The 23018-nt window shown below is 40.4% G+C and overlaps 1 protein-coding gene and 1 long non-coding RNA gene across 6 annotated transcripts; both read right to left on the reverse strand.

Annotated features, from left to right (window-relative positions):
* Positions 1-651: 651 nt before the first annotated feature.
* On the reverse strand, positions 652-15445 carry LOC110974642 (uncharacterized). 5 transcript variants are annotated; one of them, XM_087140481.1, is made up of 4 exons: positions 14475-15445; positions 12126-12192; positions 10227-10398; positions 652-2491 (listed from the first exon to the last, which is right to left on the reverse strand). In XM_087140481.1, exons 3-4 carry the CDS (start codon positions 10315-10317, stop codon positions 1926-1928), a joined length of 657 nt encoding a protein of 218 aa, XP_086996607.1. In that variant the 5' UTR covers positions 10318-10398; positions 12126-12192; positions 14475-15445; the 3' UTR covers positions 652-1925. The 5 variants fall into 5 exon arrangements, with proteins under 5 accessions (XP_086996607.1, XP_086996606.1, XP_022082137.2 ...); XM_087140480.1 differs by having other exon boundaries at positions 12126-13567; XM_022226445.2 differs by having other exon boundaries at positions 10227-10599; positions 14475-15444.
* A 67-nt stretch (positions 15446-15512) lies between these two features.
* Positions 15513-22807, reverse strand: LOC110974643 (uncharacterized). The gene is made up of 3 exons (XR_002597609.2): positions 22628-22807; positions 19720-19876; positions 15513-17668 (listed from the first exon to the last, which is right to left on the reverse strand). It is a non-coding gene; the product is annotated as an uncharacterized LOC110974643 (long non-coding RNA).
* Between the last annotated feature and the right edge of the window lie 211 nt (positions 22808-23018).

A 23018-nucleotide genomic window follows, 5' to 3' on the forward strand; every position in this document is an offset into this window, starting at 1 on the left:
CGTCGTGAGGAATGAGCAGGTGTCGCATAAAGGGTGAATGCAGATAGCAGAACTGGTATTATCATCTTGGGGCTTGATTCGATTTATGTTGAACTCAATGAAGAGTGGAAGAAAAGGCACTTAACAGGACTTAGCAATGAACACTATACGTAACTATCTGATCTTCTGACAAGGTTTGTAGCGGTTGTTACCCGGCTTGAGCTATCCAGGACTAGGCTCAGCAGGCGCTCTGACTATGGCCAATGAACAATGGACCTACGAAAGTTTGAGGGTCCAAGAAAATAGTTATGCCATAAAATACAAACATAATAGTCATGAACAGGCAAGAAAAGTTTCGGTATCTCATTTTTCCCCTCACACTTTGAATTGCTAATTTAGAAAAATGTTAGTTCATTCATTATTCAATTTTAGAATGAACAGGGAATTCAAGGCTGCAGTGCTAACCAGCAACATGAAATTGGTGGTTGAAGGCAGACCCTAGACGGTTCGAGTAGGGCCTACAGACCCCTGATGCATATAGGGTCAACGGAGCATGTAATCTGTTCCTGTCTTTCTTATCATGGAAATGGTTACTGGCATCCTCATAAAAAACAAGATTTCAAAGACATTCTCCATTATACTACGAGGATTGAAAATAAAGGTGAACGGGGCACAGTCGGTTTTTCCTGGATTGCAGTATTTTTTATTACAGTATTGAAAAATGTTATCTTTTTTTTTACAAATTTAAAATGCTAATTTAATCACAAAATGGTGACATGAATGTGGATTGCTCTTGTACTGTTCTAATGGTCCTTTGTTTCCGGAATGTTTTATCATGTTTGCGATGTTAATAAGTGACGTGGCTTCAAGGTTGACTCAACGGCATACAGGTAATTTGACATTTAATCAGTACAAACATTCGGAATCTGTATCTTCGTGGAGATAATGCTCCGTTGGGTGTGAAACGCTGTTTTCAAAATACCCCCACTGGAACCAGAGTTACGTTTGTGGCTTGAAATTTCCACCGAATGTCCCTTATATAAAATACTTCAATTCGCTGCGGATAATTACACGTTAAAAATTGCCCCTTTTTGAGTTACTTCCCAAAACCAATTTCGTAAAACCTCGTGGGGACCTTTACATATTTAGAATTTCCCTGCCGTGACCTTTTCAAACTATTTTCCTGGTCTCCACAAGGCACCATGTTATGCGGTGATCAGACTTCCCCCATATAACTTCCACTATTTGTACATAACGTATGGAAATGCATGTTATTGCCACCTCTAGGAACAGTCGCCATGCTTTAGTTGTTTGGGCAGGAAATGTTGAATGGAATATGTTTCAAAGACAATTATGAATTAAATATTTTAACAGAACAAAAACCCATTTAAAAAACTACTTTTCTGTCCTCCAACAGGTTAATATATTCCATGGAGTTACCCTGTGACTTCAAAAGTATAAATAAAATCACGGCCACTAGGCATAATATAAGTTCTAAACAAAACAGCGAGGTACCAAATGACACTGTAAGACCACAGAGGGCGCCCTAGGGATGTTATGACGAGGAAATACGCTTGCTATCAATTAGGCCTGCATAAGTTAATTGCGATTCGTGCATTGTTTTGCATGCCCGTGACTAGTCTATACACCCATTTCTCTGCCTGTTTGCTATCACTGTAATGTCAAATCAGATATCATTTACCAGATAAATTGATACCATTATCATGGAAAAGTCAAAGAGCGTGCATGTGCCTAAATTATACTCCATTGGACGGCCTTGTTGTTCCACTGAACAGAACGTGTTAATGAAAGACAGAATTACAACAGGTTAGTCGGGTGACCATCAGATGCAATTAGAAATTCTTTGTCCTCATTACAAAACCTCAACTTTTGTCGAATTCCCTGAACAATACTTAGATGCGATACAAAGAGACTTCATCACATGATCAGAGAAACTGGTGGTGATGATGAGGATGATGGTGTAACGCCACAGTCATGTCTGGACCCGGATGGTGATGGTGGTGAAGATGGTGAAAGTGTTGCTGGTGGTGATGGTGATGGTGTAGATGAGGTGGATGGGTTGGAGGATGCTGCATCATCTGTGAGCGGCCGTCCTGGTCCTCCTTGACCCTCATCTTCTTGAGTTTCATCCGGCGGTTCTGGAACCAGATCTTAATCTGCCGCTCGCTCAGGCTCAGCGAGCGGGCGATGTGGGTCCGGCGGTCCCGGGTCAGGTACATGTTGAAGAGGAACTCCCGCTCCAGCTCAAAGGTCTGGTACTTGGTGTAAGGCCGTCGCTTTTTCCGCGGGCGGGGGGCATGGGCGGACTCGCCGGTGCTGGCTGCGGGGCCGGTGTCCACGGCCGTCATCCATCGGCATGCGGCGTCACCACCGCGGCCGCATGGAGTGGTCTCTGCGGTGCACCTGTCGTGGTTATCGCTGTTTATGCCGGTGTTGCTGCAGTTGTTATTGTTATTGTCGCTGCAGTTGAAGCATGTTGGCGACATTCGATCTAGGGAAGCAAATTAAATACTTTAAGATGGGTTTTAAGATCTTTAACAAAAGTTCAAAGCATATTTTGTATTGAAAGACATTCAATAATGATTGTTTTCGAACTTCAATCTTCCAGCACTTCAATCTTCACCCCCAATGTATTGAAGTAGCTGTTCTTAAACAAGGGCATTCGTGTCCAGACTTCATAGGGAAGCTATTGAACAACAGATCATCCATTAATCCAGAAGCTGAACTGTATTAATCAGGAACTGAATAGAAACAGTGGCTTTCTTTCACATTACCAGAATTAATCCCCTTAGTCATCTTCAGCTTTTGTTTGTACTCTCATGCAGGGGTGTAGCGAAGGCGTTTTCATTGGGGGTGCGGTTTGCCGACTTGTAACTTGTTCGCCAACCTCGTGTCGTGTAAATTTCACAAAAGTGGGGAAAATGGAAATTGGTGGTACCGCTACTCTACATTTGATGCTTCAGGGGAAATGCCAACTTCCAAGGTATATCTCTTACCGTATGTACCAAGTTTGGATTCATTTGCCGACCGAAGCTCTTATGCCGACTGGGCTTAATTACTGGGGGCACCCCCCACACTCACCCGTCGTTGCCCTCGAATGCACCCAGGAAAATCCTACCAGGTGTCCCTACTCAATTGCAATTGATGTAGTATAGTTGTTTGCTATACAAAAGCTATACAAAAGCTCGTGCAGTCTTCATGTTTTTCATGTTGTTTGTCTATAAAATGTCACCTCCGTTTTGCCATTGTTTTTAAACAAAAGTAAGTTCAACTATAAATTCTTTGAGAGTGATAAGCAGTGAATTCTACAAGATTTGAAAGTTGAACTTTTATCTGAAGAGAGAGCAGTCTCACTTCAATCTACTTCTTTCTTTGGCTTTGTTTGTTTTTCCCCCTTTTTTCTGTGTAGGCTATGCTTTGTTTTGCCCCTTTTTTGAATAGCGACGAAATCTATCTGAATAAATCGGGTGATTTTACACATCTTCACAAGCGCGTCCTGCCGGAATCTTCTTATACTTCGAGAGCCAACTCTTGAAATTCGATCTTCGTAATAATTTTTATTAGCTCATATATGGCCCACAACTTGCTCTCAACAGAAACAACATACGATCCGGAAACCTGGTCCCTATTGTCGACTTTTTGGTCTCATTTGTGAAGTAATAAAGGCAGATTAAAATAACGGTTGCGTTACATAATTTGGGCTCAACTTGAAAAGGGAATGGTTTGGCGGCCGCGGCTTGATGTCGTTACACCAGAAACGAGCCTATAAACGCCGAAGGGCACGGAGCGGCTGAGGACAGGTGAGGCGGGTCGTAAATGCCGGGTCCCCTCGGCGGCCCCGGATAGGGTGAACAAAGTACCGCCGAACCGAGGGGAAGGGTGCGACAAGCGGGTGGATACTTTGTGATTCCTGGAGTCGAGACATTTTGGTTTCATTTCGTGTGGGTAGCATGTCAAGGCAGCCAAGCCAAGGGCTAGTCTTCTTAGCTCAAACGAAGAAATCTCAACACAAGTCAAGGTTACACCTAAACCATCATTCCACGCCCCTGGTGTGCCCCAACTTAATAAAGTTACCGATAAGTCGTTAGACCTACTTTCGAACTACAGTCTTCAATTTCCTAGCTTCAAGTTGTTAATTTCAAATTCAAAAATTAATTGAAATTAATAAAAACTGTATCTGTGGTAACCACATGTATCTATGGTGACCACATAATGACTGCATTTATTAAGCTGCTAAGCACTTGGATAAAATATTCCTTTATACTTCACCCGAATAACGGATAAGTAGTCATACACAAGTCTTATTTAGAGAAATCTGGTTACATTACGCACCCACGTTGATCCTAAAATCTCACTCAACAACCTTGTCTCAAATGCACGCACGATTTTTGTTCTTGGGTTTGCGTTTTGATGCAAGAGCTCGAAGAAAGATAGGCCTACTCCCATTTTTGAAAAAAAAACCTTTTCAAGACGCATTAACACTCTGATCTTCCAAACCACCAAACAATCTGATCTGATGGATTCTTTAAAAAATAGTAACCCTTCTTTTGGGGGAAAGAAAAGAAAACGAAGACAGGGTCGAGATGCCAAACGTCTGAGGTACTACTACCTCATAACTACATGTTTTTACCCTCTTAAAGTTTAAAAAAATATACATATCAGAGTGTCAGCAGACACGTTTCTTGATGTTCACAACTACGAGACCCTGAAAGATATGTGGAATATTTGCATTCTGAGTTTACTCCACTTTGTAGGTTTGGTCAAAGGTCAAATGGATCAGCCATGAGAGTGGACCAAATGCCTTGAATGTAGTTGGCAGATGTTTCCTTCAGACAGAAGCGAATCTGATTCTTTGATAAAGAGCTACGAAATTTGAAATTTGACTCTGGTACATTAAACAACTGCAGTGTCAACCATTAATGATGTCATTTTTGTCAAGAGTCATAATTCAAAGTAGTAATTTTAATCCAGAAACAGGACTTTAAAATAATTTAGGTTCTGCTAATCTTGAAAAAGACCGTCTACCACAAGGGCACAAGGGGCCACGGGCCCCTAGTGCGGGTGTCCCCGCAAATCTCAAGTCACGTTATGATATAAATCCTGATTACATGATGTATACAACACTATTTCTTGTTATCCCCTTAATTCTTGATCTTACAGTCAGTACTCTGTCATTACTTTACCTCAAGACATTTGGAATGAGAGAAAACAATACAGGAATTTTCCTTTTTCGGTGAAGGAGATGGGTGGTAAGTCGTAGCAAGCCCATAACAACCATTCACCATTATGTTGTCAGGAATCGAACGATAATTTATGGGAGGTAAAACCCTCAGCAAAGGATACATTTTGTTCAATCTCATCACGGTTTGGTATGAGAGTTCACAAGGGAAAACAAAAATCAAACCGACAAAAAATTCCAATCAATTTGAAAAGAGAATACCAACATGCATTAAGGAAAGAAACGAAATCTCGACAGCAGAAATTCTCGGGGGAAAAGGAGTCAAACTAGGTATGAGCATTTTCTTAGTCAATACAAATCCTCAAATGTGACAAATGTCAAAAATTGCTTTAGAATCAACGGAACCTTGTTATCACTACCAAACAAGGCACAAATATGATTGAGCCATGGTGTAAGGCACGGTGTCTAGGTTGTGGCATTTTACATGGCCCACTAGAATACGATTTTCTGAAAAATGCGGTAAAAGACTGAAGAAACATTCTGGTTTTTTTTCACACTTTATGCTTGAGCAACCCCTCAAAAGAGCATTGGCAAACATGTCCGTTCCTGTTCGTGATTACTGCTTCTTTCGGTAAACAACAAACCTCGACGCTTGGTTTTGTTGTACAATTAAAACTCACACAATTTTGTTGACGGCAAGCTAAACCTACCAACGGATTGGACCTCAGATACACCTGCATGTCTGTGTGATATGAAGCCCAAGGGAGTGGGATGGGGTTCAGCATGCGTTTAAATAATAAAATATTATACATTGATTAAAGAATATGGCACGCCAGATTGACAAATTGATCAACAATGTTTTATGCCAGTGTAACCTTCACCCCGGCCTAGGGAAGATAAAACAGAAAAAAATGAAGACTATTTAACGAGAGGAAACTGTAACTCATTCGATGGGCTTGAACGGAATTTGTCACAGCACTATCGTTATCGCCCAACCTACCGCAGGTAAATATTTTACATCTGCTCTAATTCACCCATGGGCCCTAATTTCTGAGTCCTGGAACGCAGAAGTGAATGTTTACCCAAATGCACCCAATTGCCTCCGTCAAAGAATTATACAAGTATTCGATATTACCCATAGATGATCTACGAAGTTCGGTACCAATCATACCGACGAGTGGGAAGAACCTTTTGCTTCAAGTCTGTCAAAATGTGTTGGCTGAAAGCCTGTAGACATTCGACGCCCTTAACCGATAAGGGTCACCTTCATAATCAAGTGCTTAAAACTATGGACAGTGTCCAGTAATAGATAAAAAGACCAACGAACGGACGGGCGATGGGATAGACGAGTGAAACCTTCTTGGCAACTGATCAGCTGACCTACTAACCGACTGATTGACCGGCGATAGACGACCGACCGTCCTACGTATTCGCGTACTCAAGTGGCAAACCAAACGTGACCAACTGAGTGACCTCCTCACACTTGACATTGTGACAGGCGCACTTGCTTTCTCATTCAGTGCCTTGCGAGTAACTCACTCATTCCATAAGGGAATGACGGGCCGACAAATGGAGCTGAGAGAGTACGTAACTCAGGACCGTTAAGAAAAAACTGTAGAAGTCAGACATGATTGGAATCGAAGATTTCATGTCCTTTTGATATAAAGCGAGAAACATTTCGCAAAACAAGTATGAAACGTGAATAGTAAAGCGGCCAAACTGTTTCCATCTTTTTTTCCCAGGTTTTCCACCCGTTCCTCCGACAATGACGGCTTTCGGAGCTTTGGTATAGGTTTTTGGTTAAAATCTTGGGCTCTTCTTGATACCAATTTATTGATATTCTAACGTACAGGAAATTCCGCATTTTAAATAGGGAAGACGCAAAACTGTTTTGCATTGAATATGAAAAAAATCGTAACCAATCGAGTGCAGAGTAGTAGAACGCACGGGTTGGAGGATTTAGGAGCAAACTCTGAAAGCTACGGAAATAAAATTAGGACACCAAATAGATTAGAATTGCAAAGCCGGCACAGCGAAAATATATCATAAACGCAATACAGGGGTAGTGCAAATAGATGATAACAGTATTGAATACTGCGTAGCAAAATATTCCCAAATCTTGCATTTTCTTCAACTAGGAAACTTAAAAAGTTGTTTTTAAAAAAGTTAAAGGAAATAGTGTGTAGTACAGCAGGACCATTTTTAAAGGTTTTTTCTTTCAACAACCGAGTACACTGTACGTTTTGAGAGTTGAATGAATGTTTGTACAACACATACAAATGCGTTTCAAAAAGGTTTAAAATAGAGACGAACAGTCTCTCTTGCCAACTAAAAGCATTAAGTTCTCTTTGAGATTTTGTGGTTACGAGCATGACAGGAGTCATTATTGTTGGCGTTAACTTACAGAAGCCAATGCATGCACTGGTTTATCGTTTCGGCCTCCTCGGGAGTTTAAAGTTCATGTGTCACCAATGGAGGTATTAACTTTATGCCTTAACAATACAACAGGAAACCGTACTCCATGCTCTATATTGAAACCAGAACACTTGGATTTTCCCCACCTTCATATCCTCGTTGAAGCGATTAGGAACACAGTTCGAGTTTGCATCACAATTTCATGAATAAGTAAAAAAGATTAAAATACAAACACTAACGATTTCTTTCTCCATGGCCGCTTTCAGAGATCTACAAAGGTTTAAGTGACTCAATTTTTGCACTTTACTGATTTTTGAAGTTGTCAAAGTAGTGGTCATGGGGTTTTGATCATTTTAAGATTATTTAAAACGAAACAGTTCGTGCATTAATTAGTGGGGCTCTTGTAGTTGAAATTAGGTTTTATTACCTATAATGTCCACTGGAGTTGTAAGAAAAACAACTCGACTTCATGGGCATGTCCACGATTTTTTGTAGGGGGTGAACCATTTTTTCCAAAGGGGGAAAATCATTCATCAGCTAATAAGAATGATAAGCAAGAACACGGGGGGGTAATTTTGAAGTTCACGTTTTCCGAGTAAATTGTTGATTTTTATCCCCTTTCATTTCTTTGTTTTCATTTCTTTCGCTTCCTCCATTTTCTTTCTTTCTTTTTTTAATTTTTTTTCCCAGGGGTGGGGCAAGTGCCCCCTTCGACATCCAAGCTCGACTTCAAACAACTATAAACAAGATGCTTTATAAAGTGGCAATAACTAGAAAATCCTATTGCCCAATCAGTGACATAAGCACCCATGCTTATAAAACATTGTTCTGGATTTGCTTAACTGCACAGAAGTCTAATTCGGCGTATTTATGAGACAGTCTTGCTGAGTATACTCCCACAATGATTTAGCGCATGATTCAATTGCAGGGAGATCATAATCCATGAATATCTGCCTCCATGAAGATAAGACACGTTTCTAAACCTTACTCAATGGCCAAGCACTGGATTGTAATCGTCTGCACATTGTGAGTTCACCAGGACTGACAATTCAATCGCAGTCTTCACCTAGTGTCAGGCATCTTAAAAGCTAGGACTTCAATCTAAACATGCATTCTGAAGCCCCGTGATAAATGGAGACACAGTGAATGGTCGGAATTTAAAAAGAATCTAAGTTTTGATTACTTTCCCAATCGAATGTATCATTAGATATGTCATAGAAGGAACTATCTAAACCAAGCATGATCCATGCCTTTATGCTGACTTTTAGCTCTAAAAATGCCTTAGATATATTTGAATTCTTTGACCTAATTTTCTTCATAATAATAGAATTTTTCTAATATACGAAATATTATTGAAACTTCATTATGTAAACTGTGCTTGAAACAAAGGACTGATGGAATACTAAGTTTTTGAATACTAAGTTGTCATGTACATGTATCGGGTTGGCCTACATGTACTTTTTTACTTGAAGTGTTTCACGGAATGTCAAAACGATACATCACGCTGTATGTCGTGTTTAGTCACTTTTTGTGTCAAAAAGGCTGTGTGTTCTTTACGCGACGCTTGAATACAAAAACTTGAAAGTTGTGTTTAAATAGATAGAGTAACTTGCCATTAACAAAACTGTTTTATAGTTTGTCAAATTTCCTATTTTCAAGAAGAGTGAAGAGGAGATTTTCCTTCACCTAACGTCAATCCTTCTTGTGAATTTTTGCAATAAGGTACCACTTTGACTCCATAAATTCGCTTTTGCGACGTGTGCTCGTGTTACCGAACACGAGCAACCAGTTAGGCCGTGATATTCGCCGTATCATCCGCACACGTATCCCTGGTGAAGTTCACAGTCAGGACGGTATCATACAATTCAAAACGGTTCAAACATTCAGCGGAGTAGTTTAATACCAAGACTTTGTTTTCAGATTCCTAAGTCAAATATTTCACTGATAAGTGTAAATTACAATCTTCAGAGTCTAGGGGGTATGGACAAATGAAAAATACGCCCTCTAGAATTTGACAGGTCCTGACTACAAATCGTTGCGAACATGGTTGAATACAGGAATGCTGAAAGCTTTATTCAAATTTTTCCGAAGGATTGCATGTGGGCTTGGCTGGTGCTTATTTCTAAGTTCAAACTCCTCATGGAGAGAGAGCAAATGTTTATCAGTCAAGATGTCAAACCAACAAGGGAGGTTTCCTTAGACATTAAAAGGCGCTCACGTGTCACAGTAACGATACAAACGTGGAGTTTTTGTAAGATTTGTTTCCGCGCGCCGACCGATTCTTTACTGGAAAAATTGTAGCATATTCAAAATGAATAGTTCTCTTAGACTTTACACCCTTTAAAATTGGCAAACGTCGCTCTACTGAGCCGATAATTTTCACATTTATTTTCACATTAACATTCCGAAACTTAAACAAATTCTTCCCAAAAGTTGGTCATTTTGTATCCCATCAAATAGAGGTAATTATTAACCAACATTTAACCAACTTCATTACACTACACTGTACGTCTGCCCTTTGTTTACAAAGGATCTAAGAATGGCATGCCATGGGGACTGGGGAACAGAAGAAATTTGTAAAATAAATTTTAAAGTAGCTTTGAACAAAAGCTCTTTTCATTTTAAATCTCACCGTTTGATTTGCAAGTGATGTGAAGGCGGTCGAGCACGGCTGACGCTTGTCGTGTCTTGGACTCCGGAAAGATCTCGTCTTCAGGATTCATCGGGTCCCGCGGTAACCCGGGATCACTCCCCTGCTGAACCGCACATGAACTCGGTGTCGACCCGCTGTTCGCCGGGGAAGCCTGGTGGTTAAAGTTCAGAGAGGAAGTTGTTCTCGCCGCCAATTTCTCGGCAGGGTGGGACCACAGACCTTGGGTTGATTCGTACTCTCCTCCCCCTCCTTCGTAGCCGATTCCCACCTCACCTGCGCCGTATCCACACCCAGGGGATGCACCGTTCGCACGGTAGTTGAATCCGCCCATAAAACCCAGGTAATTACCGTTCTGGGACAGAGCAAACGAGCCGTTACTGCCGGCCGTAATGTTCTCGTATAACGGGGCAATTGAACGGAATGGCGTGCCCGTTTGAAAGCCCTCGAACGGCGGGCTATACTGCCGTGTGTCGTACTGCATGGCGATTGCAATCATGCACGGTCAGTCCAAGGTGAGGTATAAAAGATTCAGTCGTCAAACTTTGATGGCTCTATTTTTTCCCGCCTACAAAATGAATATTTTACTGCCGATTTAATCGCCGCTAGTTTGAAGCGACAAGGTTGTGTCCTTTTTCCGGCCGAACTGGACAAAGACAGTTAACTTCATCGACAAAGATCAAAGTTCAAAGGGAGAGAAAAATGTGAATGTGGCCTAGAAAGGTGCCGTATTTACAAGCAGAGTAACTAGATTCGTAACTCCTGCGAGTATGCGTTCTCCATCAGCTTCCTGACGGGGTGAAAACTTCCCAAATGACACGTGACAGCCATTACCCAATCATTGTTGGTTTATATAGCTGAAAGATAGCGGATGGGTCTTGACGCTGTCTCCAGAGGGGGTCCAGTCAAGTACCTTGGGTTCAACCCATGCGATTAGCGGTGATGTATAAATTACAAACATAAATGGCTAAAGTGTTACCGCCTTGCATGGTCGAGAGCGGCTTGCTTGTAATCTTCCGTCATGAGACGTTAGATGGACGCTCGTGCTGGCCCAAGTTGTTTGTCTCTAATCGAATTACAGTCCTAGTGTTCCATGGATTCATTATTTTGACACACCGAATAAATCCAGAGTGATCCACACAGAGGCAGAATTAGGTTAAACGTTGAACGTTTTTCAATTGGGCAGAGAAATTTCCGGTCTTGTGTTCACGTTTTATAAAAATCTCACAGAAAATTAGGCCAATTTGAGTTTCGGCGACCATATACTTCCATTGCTACTGTCAGTAAAGCCATGGAGCATTGTGTAGGCCTACTCAGTTTCTGGAGTCGTTTCAAGAGTTACTTCGAAGATTCTAGCTCAATGAGCGACATTTTAAGACTTTATTCTTTCAGAGACGTCCAACTTTAAATTGGTCCTAACCGACTGAGCTTACTTAAGAATAGCCAGCTTTATCCCAACTTCTACAATGACTGTTGAATAGGAAATCCAATGTGAATTGGATCCAATTTAAAGCAAGAAGACAGCATCAACTAAAAGGTGAAATGTACAGACATTTTGTTACTTGTAAGTACGGACACCTCCATAGATGTTAATTTGTGAATCAACCTAATGACAAAGCCACAGGTTATCAGAGCCTTTTTCTGTAACTGTCGAACACCATGGAAAGAATTTTACACAGTGTAAATAAACAAGAATGTTCAACTTTTTTCACATGATGTTGGTTTTTTCATATCGATTCCAAGGGCTCTGTTTGCTCTCGCTAATGCAAACTAAAACAAAATTACTGAAAATGTGGTTTTTAGGCTCGTTTTGTGGGATCAAATCACATTTTAGATTGCAGGGTGTGACTGACTGGTTGGGAATGAACGTTTATCGCTTACCTCATCACTCAGCGCGGAGCGGTTGGCCCAATAAGGTCAAAGAATACTTCTGGTCGTTCGACACTTTCTGTACGAACAAGAACAGCGAAACAATTACGCTGATAACTCTTATTTGGTTTACACAAGTACTTATTTCGCCCGCAATAACTGTATTTGTGAAATGTGTTTGATCTGACGTTTGAGTTTTGATTGACGGATTACTTTAAACAGTTAGGCCAAAACAAAGACAGACGTACACACTAGCACAGTCAGTCTACCCTCAGCTTAATTTAAAGCAGATGAAAACCAGGCGGGAGGGCGGCCGGAACCTGTCCGAAGTTAACCTTTCCTTGGACATTTGGACTCAATAAACACCAAAACCTCGGTTTTTTTTCCTTTTCTTCTCGGATATCAAAGCATGTTCGGGGCGGTTCTACGGTAAGGGTTTACGACCGCTTCAGCGGACGGACCCCACAGTTTCTGTCGGAAATCAAAGGCAGCCGACGGCAATCAAATGGAGTCGTATAAGCCGTCAGAGCTAAACGAACCGGACTTCGGAAAACAGCCAATGGACAGACAAATTGCTCTTGTTTGTTGTTTTTTTATATAAACTAGGTCGTGATAATCTGGATAAAAGTAAGGGGATTTTTCTGTACGCATAACAGCAATGATAACTATGGGGTACTAGAATATGCTACACGATTCGTTTCGGAAAAAATCAATGTTGTTAATTTTTGTCTAAAAGTATTTTAAAACGTCAATCCTCGAGTCGATTTTCAGCACTTGTCATATACTAAAAAGTTGAAAATTGCGTTGTATGTATTGGTAAACCCAGCACTATTCATCAACTTATAAATGCATCTGGGCTTGCCCCAATGTTTAAATAGATTACACAAGTATTTATTAATCATAATCTGAAATGATTATTTCAAAAGACGATCGAATTGCTTTTTACACCTTATATGTATCGTTTCCTACCTAAAAGATCGTCATCACCAGAAATTCACTTTCGATCGGGTTCCCGGAATCTGTTTTCTAAATTGTTGTAGAAAATAGTGCCTGACTAGTTTTTGCTTAAAGTGCCTCTCATTCAAAAATTCGTCTCTCCCTTTCACGTTTAAGTTCCCAAAATGAACAGATTGATTTGCTTTCAATGTAATGTGGCCTACTGATCCCCTATTCGTGAATGAGTTAAATGAACACACACTCTCTCCTTTCAAGAAATCACTGAGAATGGCGCTTGTCTTGTCAAAGGTGGATTCGCTAGAAGATTAGTAGGCTAGTCTAAAAGGCTTCACAGCCCTTATGTTGTTCATTATGAAAGTCCATTTCCCATAAATAAAACAGAAATTCGAGTAACTTATCATAAATGCTTCTCGGCTCTAGCTGATCACTGACAATTTGCTTCAGATTCATCGAGGCGTTAAGTGCCCCCAATTGCCCATGCTTGACAAGGCTCTTCCCTGTTCAAAGAAATGAAGACTTCTGTTTGTTTCATGTCATTTTGCCCGATTTCAGTGCAGCAGTTTTACACTAGAGGATTCAAGTGCCTCAAGGCCACATGGATGTCTATTGATATAAGTTTCTTATAGTACGCCGGGGAGGGGGCAAAGAGGGGCTCTGCCTCCCCGTCAAACATCTGTGTCCCCTCCCCTTTCCCTCCCCAAATGTAAACCTCACAACGAATACTCCTAAGCGAAGCATCCAGAAACAGGGTTGTGCCCTCCAAGGATGTGCGCCATTTTAATAATACCCCAGTTGAGCCATCACTGTGCCGCTGATAAGACCAAGGGTGTGATGTCTTTTCAGAAGCTCCCATGTTAAATTTTGAGCATGCTCAAAATTTTGGCACGACTTCCCTGTCCACGGAGACCCTGTTGATATCAGTTCTCACAGAGTTCTTACCACGATGTACAAGATCTTACCATGACCGCCACGCTCTCCCGATTTGTGGACGACGTAAGATCGTGTTTGAATCTGATGGGGGGGGGTTATAGTAGTGAGTGAACAGTGCTTCACCGTTCATGAGCAAAGGAATGTCGCTACGTGTACTTTAAATTTGTTTAAGGTTCACCTTCCGGACTAAAGTCGTGGTAAAAGGGCAAATTCTTCTTCTTCGGGTTTGACTTGAGAGGATTATGTGAAATTATTGAACACATTTTTAACTCCATTCTTTTACTGCATCGTGCAGTCAGTAGGCTTAAGAAAAATGAGTGCGGCCTGGATGCCGATCATTCCAGAGATATATGACAAATCACACTTTGCAACTTTCAAATCTCTTCTTTTTTCCCCCACCCTTCTAGTTTCAGTTTTGTTTTCCTCCGTGGGCAATTCGAATGCCTATACATGCCAACGTAATTAGAAACTCACCAGTCGCTGCTGGAACATAGGGTGGCTCTGTGAGGCAGAAACCGCAGATTAAACGATGCAATCTAGATCTCATTATCACCCAGTCTGTACGCCTTGCCAGGGTTCGTTCCTGTCAGCTACTTAAAGCCTTTAATTAACGACCTCGGTTGAGTACTGGGGACAACGTGTATCTTCTGATGTACCGATGGTGTAGTCAGGCCCATATGGTGGCCATATATCAATCGAAGATGCACCCTCTGCGCCTGCAAGATGTGGCAGGCATGCAAGAGATAGAATCCTTTAAGGTGTTCAGAAAGTAAGACACTTTGCTATGTAGGTTAAGAAGCATTGAACATGGAAGCATGGTTTGTCAGTCTGATCCATAACCACGTAAAGGTAAATATTTCATATCCAAAAAATTAAAATTGGCAGTCATCGGTCTGAAAAGGAATTAGAGCAGAAAGTAAAAAGCAGTTTTGGCGCTAAAGTAGTTGAAATTTGGCGGGAATTTTGTAACAATTGCCAGAGAGGAGCACTACGTTCTTTCTACATTGAATTGCTTTCCATAGCAGGGCGCGGTATTTCAAAGACGAAGTTTAACTGTCGGCGGAATACATAGTGATTTATTCCTTCTTTTTCCATTCTGTTTTCTGTAATAGTCTAATGATTTGGGTGGGTTTGGGGAAAGGGAGGGGTTAATTTTACAATTTTATAATCAACTTTTCCGTAGCATTTTGGGTAAGCATATCTTTAACGTTCCAAGATAGAACATCTATCAGACAGAAAAAAGGACGTCCCTTTTGAGTTTTAGTGGGAAATATACTTTGATAATCGCTTTCAACAAAGCCGCCAAAGTTACTCTTCGACAACGCAAATATCAATTTTTTATTTTCCCCTGCCTTCGAAGGCTGATCAGGCAGCACATTTTCGGGGGGGGCAATTTTTTCAATGGCAGCTTTTTTTGCAACCATTTATAGCCTTTCTGACGAGTAGGATAAAGTTTTGGGCTTCTGACATGCTTTGGAGAGGAGGGGAAATAAAGTAAGTAAACAATGCATATGGGTAACTCAAGAAATTAGGGGTCTTTTTTATTCGTGTCACATCTGACACATGATTTTGTAAGTTCAAACACATTTTCTTATTTCTAAGAGTGATGAATTAATGCAAATTACCTGCCAAACAAATCGTAATACATGTAGTTTGAAATCAGTTCCGGTGATTTTTCCATGTCAAACAACAAAGGTCAGATGTAACAGGGACACAAAACTGTCACACCTTTCGGTAAATTCTGCCTCTTAGCACTCTACAGAAGAAAGAAATGAGTTGCAATAGGCTGTTTGCCTGGTGAATTTAAAGTCACGGTGCTGCAAGTGCTGAGCAAGTGTCATTGTACCGTCAAAGAGTGAAGAGATCATTCCAAGCTTTTAGCACCGGTTTTACTATGCACTGAATCCTCTTTGATCAAGGTACCTACCGAGACCAGTTTACTTACAAGGTTGAAAGAACAAGCTACCACGTGACTTCTAAATCCTTTCATTAGTACGCTATAAATCCGCACGTCTCCTTGCCATTTACGGCCTTAGTCCCTCAATATCCACACCAACATGCACAACGAGAGTACTTTTTCCGTTGTTTTTAAGAAAGAAAAGATTTGAGATAAAACGCAATCGTAAATGAGATTTATCATAACTGACACAGACTTGGAAATTAGCAGACTGCGAATCATTTACATATCCATCAGCTTCTTTCAGTCAGAGCCCACGTTACTCTTTCCTGAAGCTACTGACGAGAATTGCACAGAAACTATACTTTCAAAGTTACGAGAGAGATTGTCCAGCGGTTAGTAAGATATGGCGCCCTCTTCATGACTGTTGTTGAAATTCTTGTATTAGACGTCTTTTGATTTTTACAAAGTTACGGGCAGCGTTGCGAAAACGGGCATCCATTTGACATGGATATCTTCACTGTAGGCACGATGGTGCAAGCAGAATATATAAAGAAAGATTAAATGCATCAAAGGACTGAAGGACGGTATCAAATCCAATTTTTTTCCAGAAATTTCGCCCAGGCTTGTTACTATTATAGAGCCTGACAGTTGAGTCCCTATAACGGCGCGTCCGGTGTGCCGGGAAAAATAACGTGCAAAAATTTGACAATTCCACTGTTTTTCCTTCGTTAACGTCTGAAAAAATCTCTTAAAAAAGCTTTGTAAAATATTGAGTTTATGACAATTTATAGAAAGTGAAATATTACTAACCTGAAAGAGCAACGTCGTAGTAAAAATTGGCCCCTCACGTCTGAAAATCGACAATACAGGCGTGACGACGCAAATAAAAAGTTACAGTATTGAGTTTTAGGCTACCGTATAGACTTTAGTTAAATGTTGAAATAAAAGCAAAACAAAAATAAGTTTAGCATTTTTACACGTTTAACGGAAGTAAAATGCATTTACGAAAAATTTTAAAGTCTTATCTTTAGCCTTTCCTAATAAGAACTCCATCGGGTCAGCTCCACTAAGTCTAAAATCCATCTACAGACTGCAGGTAGATAAATCTTTGCAACGTTAATCATTATCGTTTTCACGTCAGTAAATGAAATGAAAACGAATGTGCATGAACAAGAAAACCTAGGAACGATAATGCCGGAAATGAAAGATCGTTCAGGAAATTTGGGTTGTTAACCATCTCCATGTGACTTTATCACGATACCACTTGAAGAAAAAAGGCCAACCTTCAAGAATGAGTGTTTCTTGGGATGGTTTCAGTTAAGAATTATTCTTCCATAAATTAATGAAACGTGATAGACTGGCCCCAAGTAAAATCCCCATAGGCGTACCACGCTGGGGTTCCGGAAGCTCGTCGCCCGTGTCCTTTTACCCTTTAGACTCTATTGCTTCTTTTGTCTACGGCCTTCCACCCAGCAGAGCTGTGCATAGCGAGATTAGCGCCAGCTTCAGATTTTGGAAACAAAATGGCTGTCTACTATGTGTACAGTAGTACAGCGTGCAGCTATTGTCTACCAACTGTCCATGTTCACTGGTGCATACACCTGCAAGTTTATTGCCAACAATGGTAACACTCATGTCGCAACTCCTTCTCACGGCTCTGCCATCCAGTGAATAAGAGCGCCCTCCCTGGGTAATCTCCGTCATATCTACTGGCAAGCGACAACAGGATGCACACCGTACCAGTCCGTCGTCAGCGTGACGTTGGGATCTTTCGTGAAAGTAAAAGTCATGATTTACACAGACTAAAAACATTCCACTCTGAATCAAGGGCGGTAGACGGGTTAACCTCCCCAGCCCTATCGGGGCTCAAACTATTCATTGAAAGCTTAAGCTTTTCAAGTTGGAACAAACTGAATGACGTTCTTAAATCATTGCCAACTCCGCCTGCATTTGCCAAGAAACTGAAAATGACACTACTTAATACATATTTGGAAAATTTGTGATGCCACTTAATTATTCCACAATGTACACATCAGATAGATGGATTCAGCCATGGTTAAGTCTTGTCTCATTCCTGTACATGTATATCTAATGTTTGTATAGTCCTTGTTCTTGTCAGTCCCAGGTCAGGGTACAAAAGCTTTTAGCTTCACCCACGTACCCAGATGTTGCCCTCTGGTTTTGTGCTCAAGTCTTAATATTATTTGTCCCGCGTAATAATTTAATTGTTTAAATGTATTTTGAATTTAAATATGCGCATTCTTGTTCTTAAGTATAGCAATGTACTATCTATGTGTCTTTGTAGGGCAATGTTGAAATAAATGTTGAATTTTTTAAAAAATGTGAAATTTTCCACAGCTATCCTACAATCATCACAGCCATGCACCTTTAAAATTTAAAACGAAAGAGGGCATTGTTGCTGCAATGTCTGTATGGGAAGATACCGTTCATTTGGGGATTTTCTGTGCAAATTTTCAAGACAAAAATTTGCTTATAAAGATTCTTGAAAATGTTTGTCGGTTCATGTCATGAATTGAAACAATAGCGATCGAATTCCCAAAGTAAATAACTTTAAGACTGCCAAAATATATCCAAAGCTTAGAAAAGAAACATCTTTAACACTGAGGTTTCTTATTTGGATGACGTCACACTTTTGCTTATAAAACGAAGCATTTGTAGGAACTGTTATCTTAAAAATCACAATAAGAGTATTAGCAGGGCTCCATATCTTATACATCCTGTTCAGGGGCAAATTCGAGGTATACGGTTTGAGAAATATTGTGTACATTTTACCATGTAATGTGCAACACTGTCAGCGATGTTGTACAATTCGTGCTGTGTTGAAAAACAACGTGATGACCCCAGCCAAATGAAAACCAGAATTACCACTGGACCTCAATATAAATAAACTTTCCTTCTCTTGATTTACAGCATTACGGCCCGAGTGGTTTGACAATAATTATGACGAAAGGTAAGTCTTTAAACCCATGAAAGTGTAACAGACCGATTGATTTGATTGACCCAGCGAACCAGTAGGGAAACCTCTGGCATGCAGAGCAGTTGTTCCCTAAACAACTGGCATACTTCTCAAAACCTTAAGTTCAAGTCTTTTTTTATCCAAGTTGTTATAATTGACGCCATTATATTTCAAGGATTCTCTTTCAAGGCTGTGTCGCTCGTTTCACTTATAGATCGCATTATTAAACTCAACTAGAATATGCAAATGCTACACTGGGAATTGACTGGATGTCAATGAGCTACGCCATACGGCTGAAATGATAATGTAATCGCGATCGTTTCTTTCACGGATTTATCTTGTTCAAGGGAAAGCATCAGTGTACTTTGATTTTTTTTCAGGTGTAAAAATGGTTAATTGTATGACAACTTAATTTTTACTGATAGTGTCTTTGTGACCATAAACAACAATCAAACTTTTTTCCGAGATAATTGAAAGCTGATTTTTTTTTTTGGGGGGGGGCAGAATTTTGTTTCACACAATCTCTCCGTGAACCAATGCAATTTGAGTCTCTGTCAGCATTCAATCTTATCACAAGTTTACAGATATACAGTCAAACCATGTAATTTCTACACACATGTATCGACATAAGCCAGGCGTGCGTTTGCGTTTTGAATTCATAAATACATCAGTTTTATGACCAACAGTGGTTCGGTTGAGCACCAATAACCACCGATAGGTACGGTGTAAACACGCGGAGCCGAAGCACCTCCGTGCCGGCCGCTACAGCGCGGAGTTGGGGTTGGGGCGGTGTCGTTTAACTGGGACAGGCACACATCGGTAAATAAACACGCATGTCATACCCGGGAAGAGTGATGGGGGGTCGTATCTCTTCCTGGTGTTGGCTGCCGACGAGACGGACGTATACGACACATGGGTTAAGACAAACATGCCTTTGATGTCACCCGCTGTCCATGCGGCCATTTTCTGACCTGTTCAGACACACAATCCATGTCGTGGCTGGAAATTTGACAAAAGCAAATATTCAAAACTGTTCTAGAACCACACTCGACTGTTCTTTGTTTTTAAAATTTAAAAAAAAGTAAACGGTTTATTCTCAAATGGTTGGTATCCACATTATTTAAACAAAACGGTAACTTATCAAGCTTCATTTCAACATAAAAGACTTCTTTAATCAAAATCAAATCTTTTACAAATTAATGACATCGATATATTTCACAGAGATTTCATCTAAGGTTCATAGCAAGTGTTCTTTGAGCCTCATTGATATTCCAATACATTCCACATAAAGTATTAATGATGAGAACAGGTGATTGTGTTTTTATTTTGTATCTTTTTCTGGATTCCAGAACATAACCACTCGGGAAGTTCATATATCTCAAAATGTATGATAGTAATTCCAACTAGACACACTGTTTCTTTTTAGCTTTTCTTGTCAAGAGTGCAGACTAAATGCCATCGTTGAAAGTGTCCCAAATTAATTACAATATTACGTGCGGAAAAGGGGACTTTTCAGGATTCTTAAGATTTTATAAGTATGAATATTATGCATTAAAATCGTGCATACAAAAATGTGTAACAGCTCTGAAATTTAATGCCATGGACCGATGGAACGAACTAGCATCCCGTTCAAAAGGGATCGTTTAGTGGTGAGTTATTGCACGCATGGTCACGGTCCAGGTATCCGTCTCTCCCCGAGCCAGCAAGATCAAGGTATACGGGGCTACACCTGCGACCTTCCCGGTCGGATTTTAGGTCGCGCACCGGTAATTGATCCTACCCGCTTACTTTCACGCGGAGTTTCGTCACTCCTCGATCAAGCATCAAGAAAATTTTCTGCTCGAGGAAGAAATTTTAAAAGATCCGGAAATGCTGTGTAACAATATTATATCAGAGCCAGTTGGAAAAGGCAGGTCTTCTTTCTAATGAACGAAAGTATTCAACAAATCAACACCTCTGGACTCGGTTTCCACCCCCTCCACAAAAAGCCTCACTTTATGCAAAGAAAGAAGTACTTTCCTTTCTCTCAAGCTTGAGGAATTACAGGCGAGAGGATTCCAATGAATAAAGTAATCTGTAGCTAGCAGATTATATGTAGAAAGCATGTGAATCTTGAAAAATGAACGGACACGGTTGGACAGCGTTAAGCAAAACAGTACGCACACATTACATTATACATGTACATTTAATTCATGGGTGGTTGAATCCGTGTTCCCGAATTCTGAAACAGTGTTACAGTTATTTTGCCTGTTGGGTAATTGCGATAATGACGTCAACGATAACATTATGTTGAATTCAGTAAGATCAAATATTTTGTTGAATGTATCTGTGATTTTGTGAATTTCGTTGGACAACGCGAACATGTCCCTTTCGATCACGAGTCAGTTTGGACAATGAGGCGTTAGCGTAAATGGCTGATAGCACAGCCCGTCACTCACGGCTTAAAACGTACACTGCACACGCTGCGATTATTATCGTACTCGGAAACAAGTCCGGAAGTTCTCATATGATTGGGTTTCAACTTTTGTTATACAAAGTAGAGGAATTCGATGTCAAAATAGCATTATTGTGTTATTTTGCAAACCGTTCTTTGACCACAGGTGCTTAAAATTGATAAATGTTGAAGTTTGTGTAAAGAAATCTAAGGTACGATTTTCATACATCCTTGGTAAAAAAGAATGTTTGAACTCATCAGCATGGGAAATGCTCCCCATCAAAAATTTAAGAACTGAACCGTCAAATCCAATCGTCGTAGTAAGTTTTTGTATTGTCTCACTTTTTTTATCGATAATTCGTTTTTATCGATGAAAAGGAAACCTAATCATAGCCACATCGGAACTTGCTATGAACCAACAGAAAATTAAACTTTGAAATTTAGATGGTATACATCATTTTTATAAGTAACTGCTCCCTTGATTTTTAAATTAGTCAAAAATTAAAATATAAACAGAACTTATGAATTTATGAATGCACTTTGTCAACAGCGTACATCTCCACTACATCATACCTTCTTTTGTTTTTGAATTCAATTTGAACTATTAACGAAAAATAATTGTCTACCGAACTTCCAAGTTTCTGGACAAAAATCAAAATGCCTGCCAATTCGATCAGAAATGTTTTTTAAAACATGACCAGAAAAAGGAGAGAAATGAGCTATTTTTCCAGTTAAAGACATCGATACGAAGAGGACTCCTAGGCCTTAACATCGCGACGAAACTGTTCATCAGGTTACTGTGGGCCTATGGGGGCGAAAGGGATAAAGTCTTAAATGAGATGAACCACTGAAGACAGCTGGACTTTTTTCTTGCGGTGCACTGTCATGTGTTTTGTTTGATTCGGGTGATATATCGACACCAATAAAAAGAAAATTGATTGAGCGCCAAAGTCGGCTTTTCAGAGATACATTCGCCTGGAGACAGCGGTAAACCAACCGTTTAAAGATTGTATTCATGGGGGTATGGCATCGAACCACTCTGATATTTGTGGGTTTTTATTTGTAGGTTTTTCGAAATAAGATGGTGTTCGTCCGAGTACAGACTTGACATTGCTGTTTGCCACGAAACGGTTGTTCAAGGACAGATAAGCAATGCACTTAATTGTGGATACACTTCAGACTGTCCCTTTAATGTTTTATTTGGCAACCCCGTTTCTCACCTTTGGCAGAAAAGGACAGATTTTTTTCGCCCGTATTACAAATTTCGTTGACTGGAAAATGAGCGGAAGATGAACGGTTCGAGCGAACTGACTTACCGGTGAACGGCAGCTGGGTCCCCCGTCATTCGACTCCAAACGTCCCCTGTTTCTTCCTTGTTCCCAACTTCATCACAACCGTGAGTAAACACCCAGAAATATAAGATTTAACGATGAGTAACGCTCACACAATCTTAAAAGCAAATGATCCGATATAATTTTTTTTCTGCGGTGACACTTATTTGATATAGGTTAGGCCCAATTCGTTTTAATCATTTTTTTCAGGGTCACGTGATTCCACTGGCGCGCAGGCCATGAATCTCCTGGGCTTATAGGGTCAGACTTATCGGCTCCGTGGTGATGCCGTGGTTTAAACTTGAAACTCAACAGACAGACATTATAGCTTGCCTATTAGACTATTATTTTGTTGGTTGGCGGTAAAACATTGAGA

The sequence above is a fragment of the Acanthaster planci genome, linkage group LG08, assembly GCF_054643075.1.
Source record: "Acanthaster planci isolate LZ-2023a linkage group LG08, COTS_SCS, whole genome shotgun sequence".
NCBI lineage: Eukaryota > Metazoa > Echinodermata > Asteroidea > Valvatida > Acanthasteridae > Acanthaster > Acanthaster planci.

What these genes read in the sequence shown, in the direction of transcription:
- LOC110974642 (XM_087140478.1), bottom strand. Translation starts at nt 10,743, where the DNA reads ATGATTGCAATCGCCATGCAGTACGACACACGGCAGTATAGCCCGCCG. An exon ending in CATCACTTGCAAATCAAACG is followed by an intron (nt 2,492 to 10,226) that starts GTGAGATTTAAA and finishes TTGCTTCCCTAG; the next exon opens with ATCGAATGTCGCCAACATGC.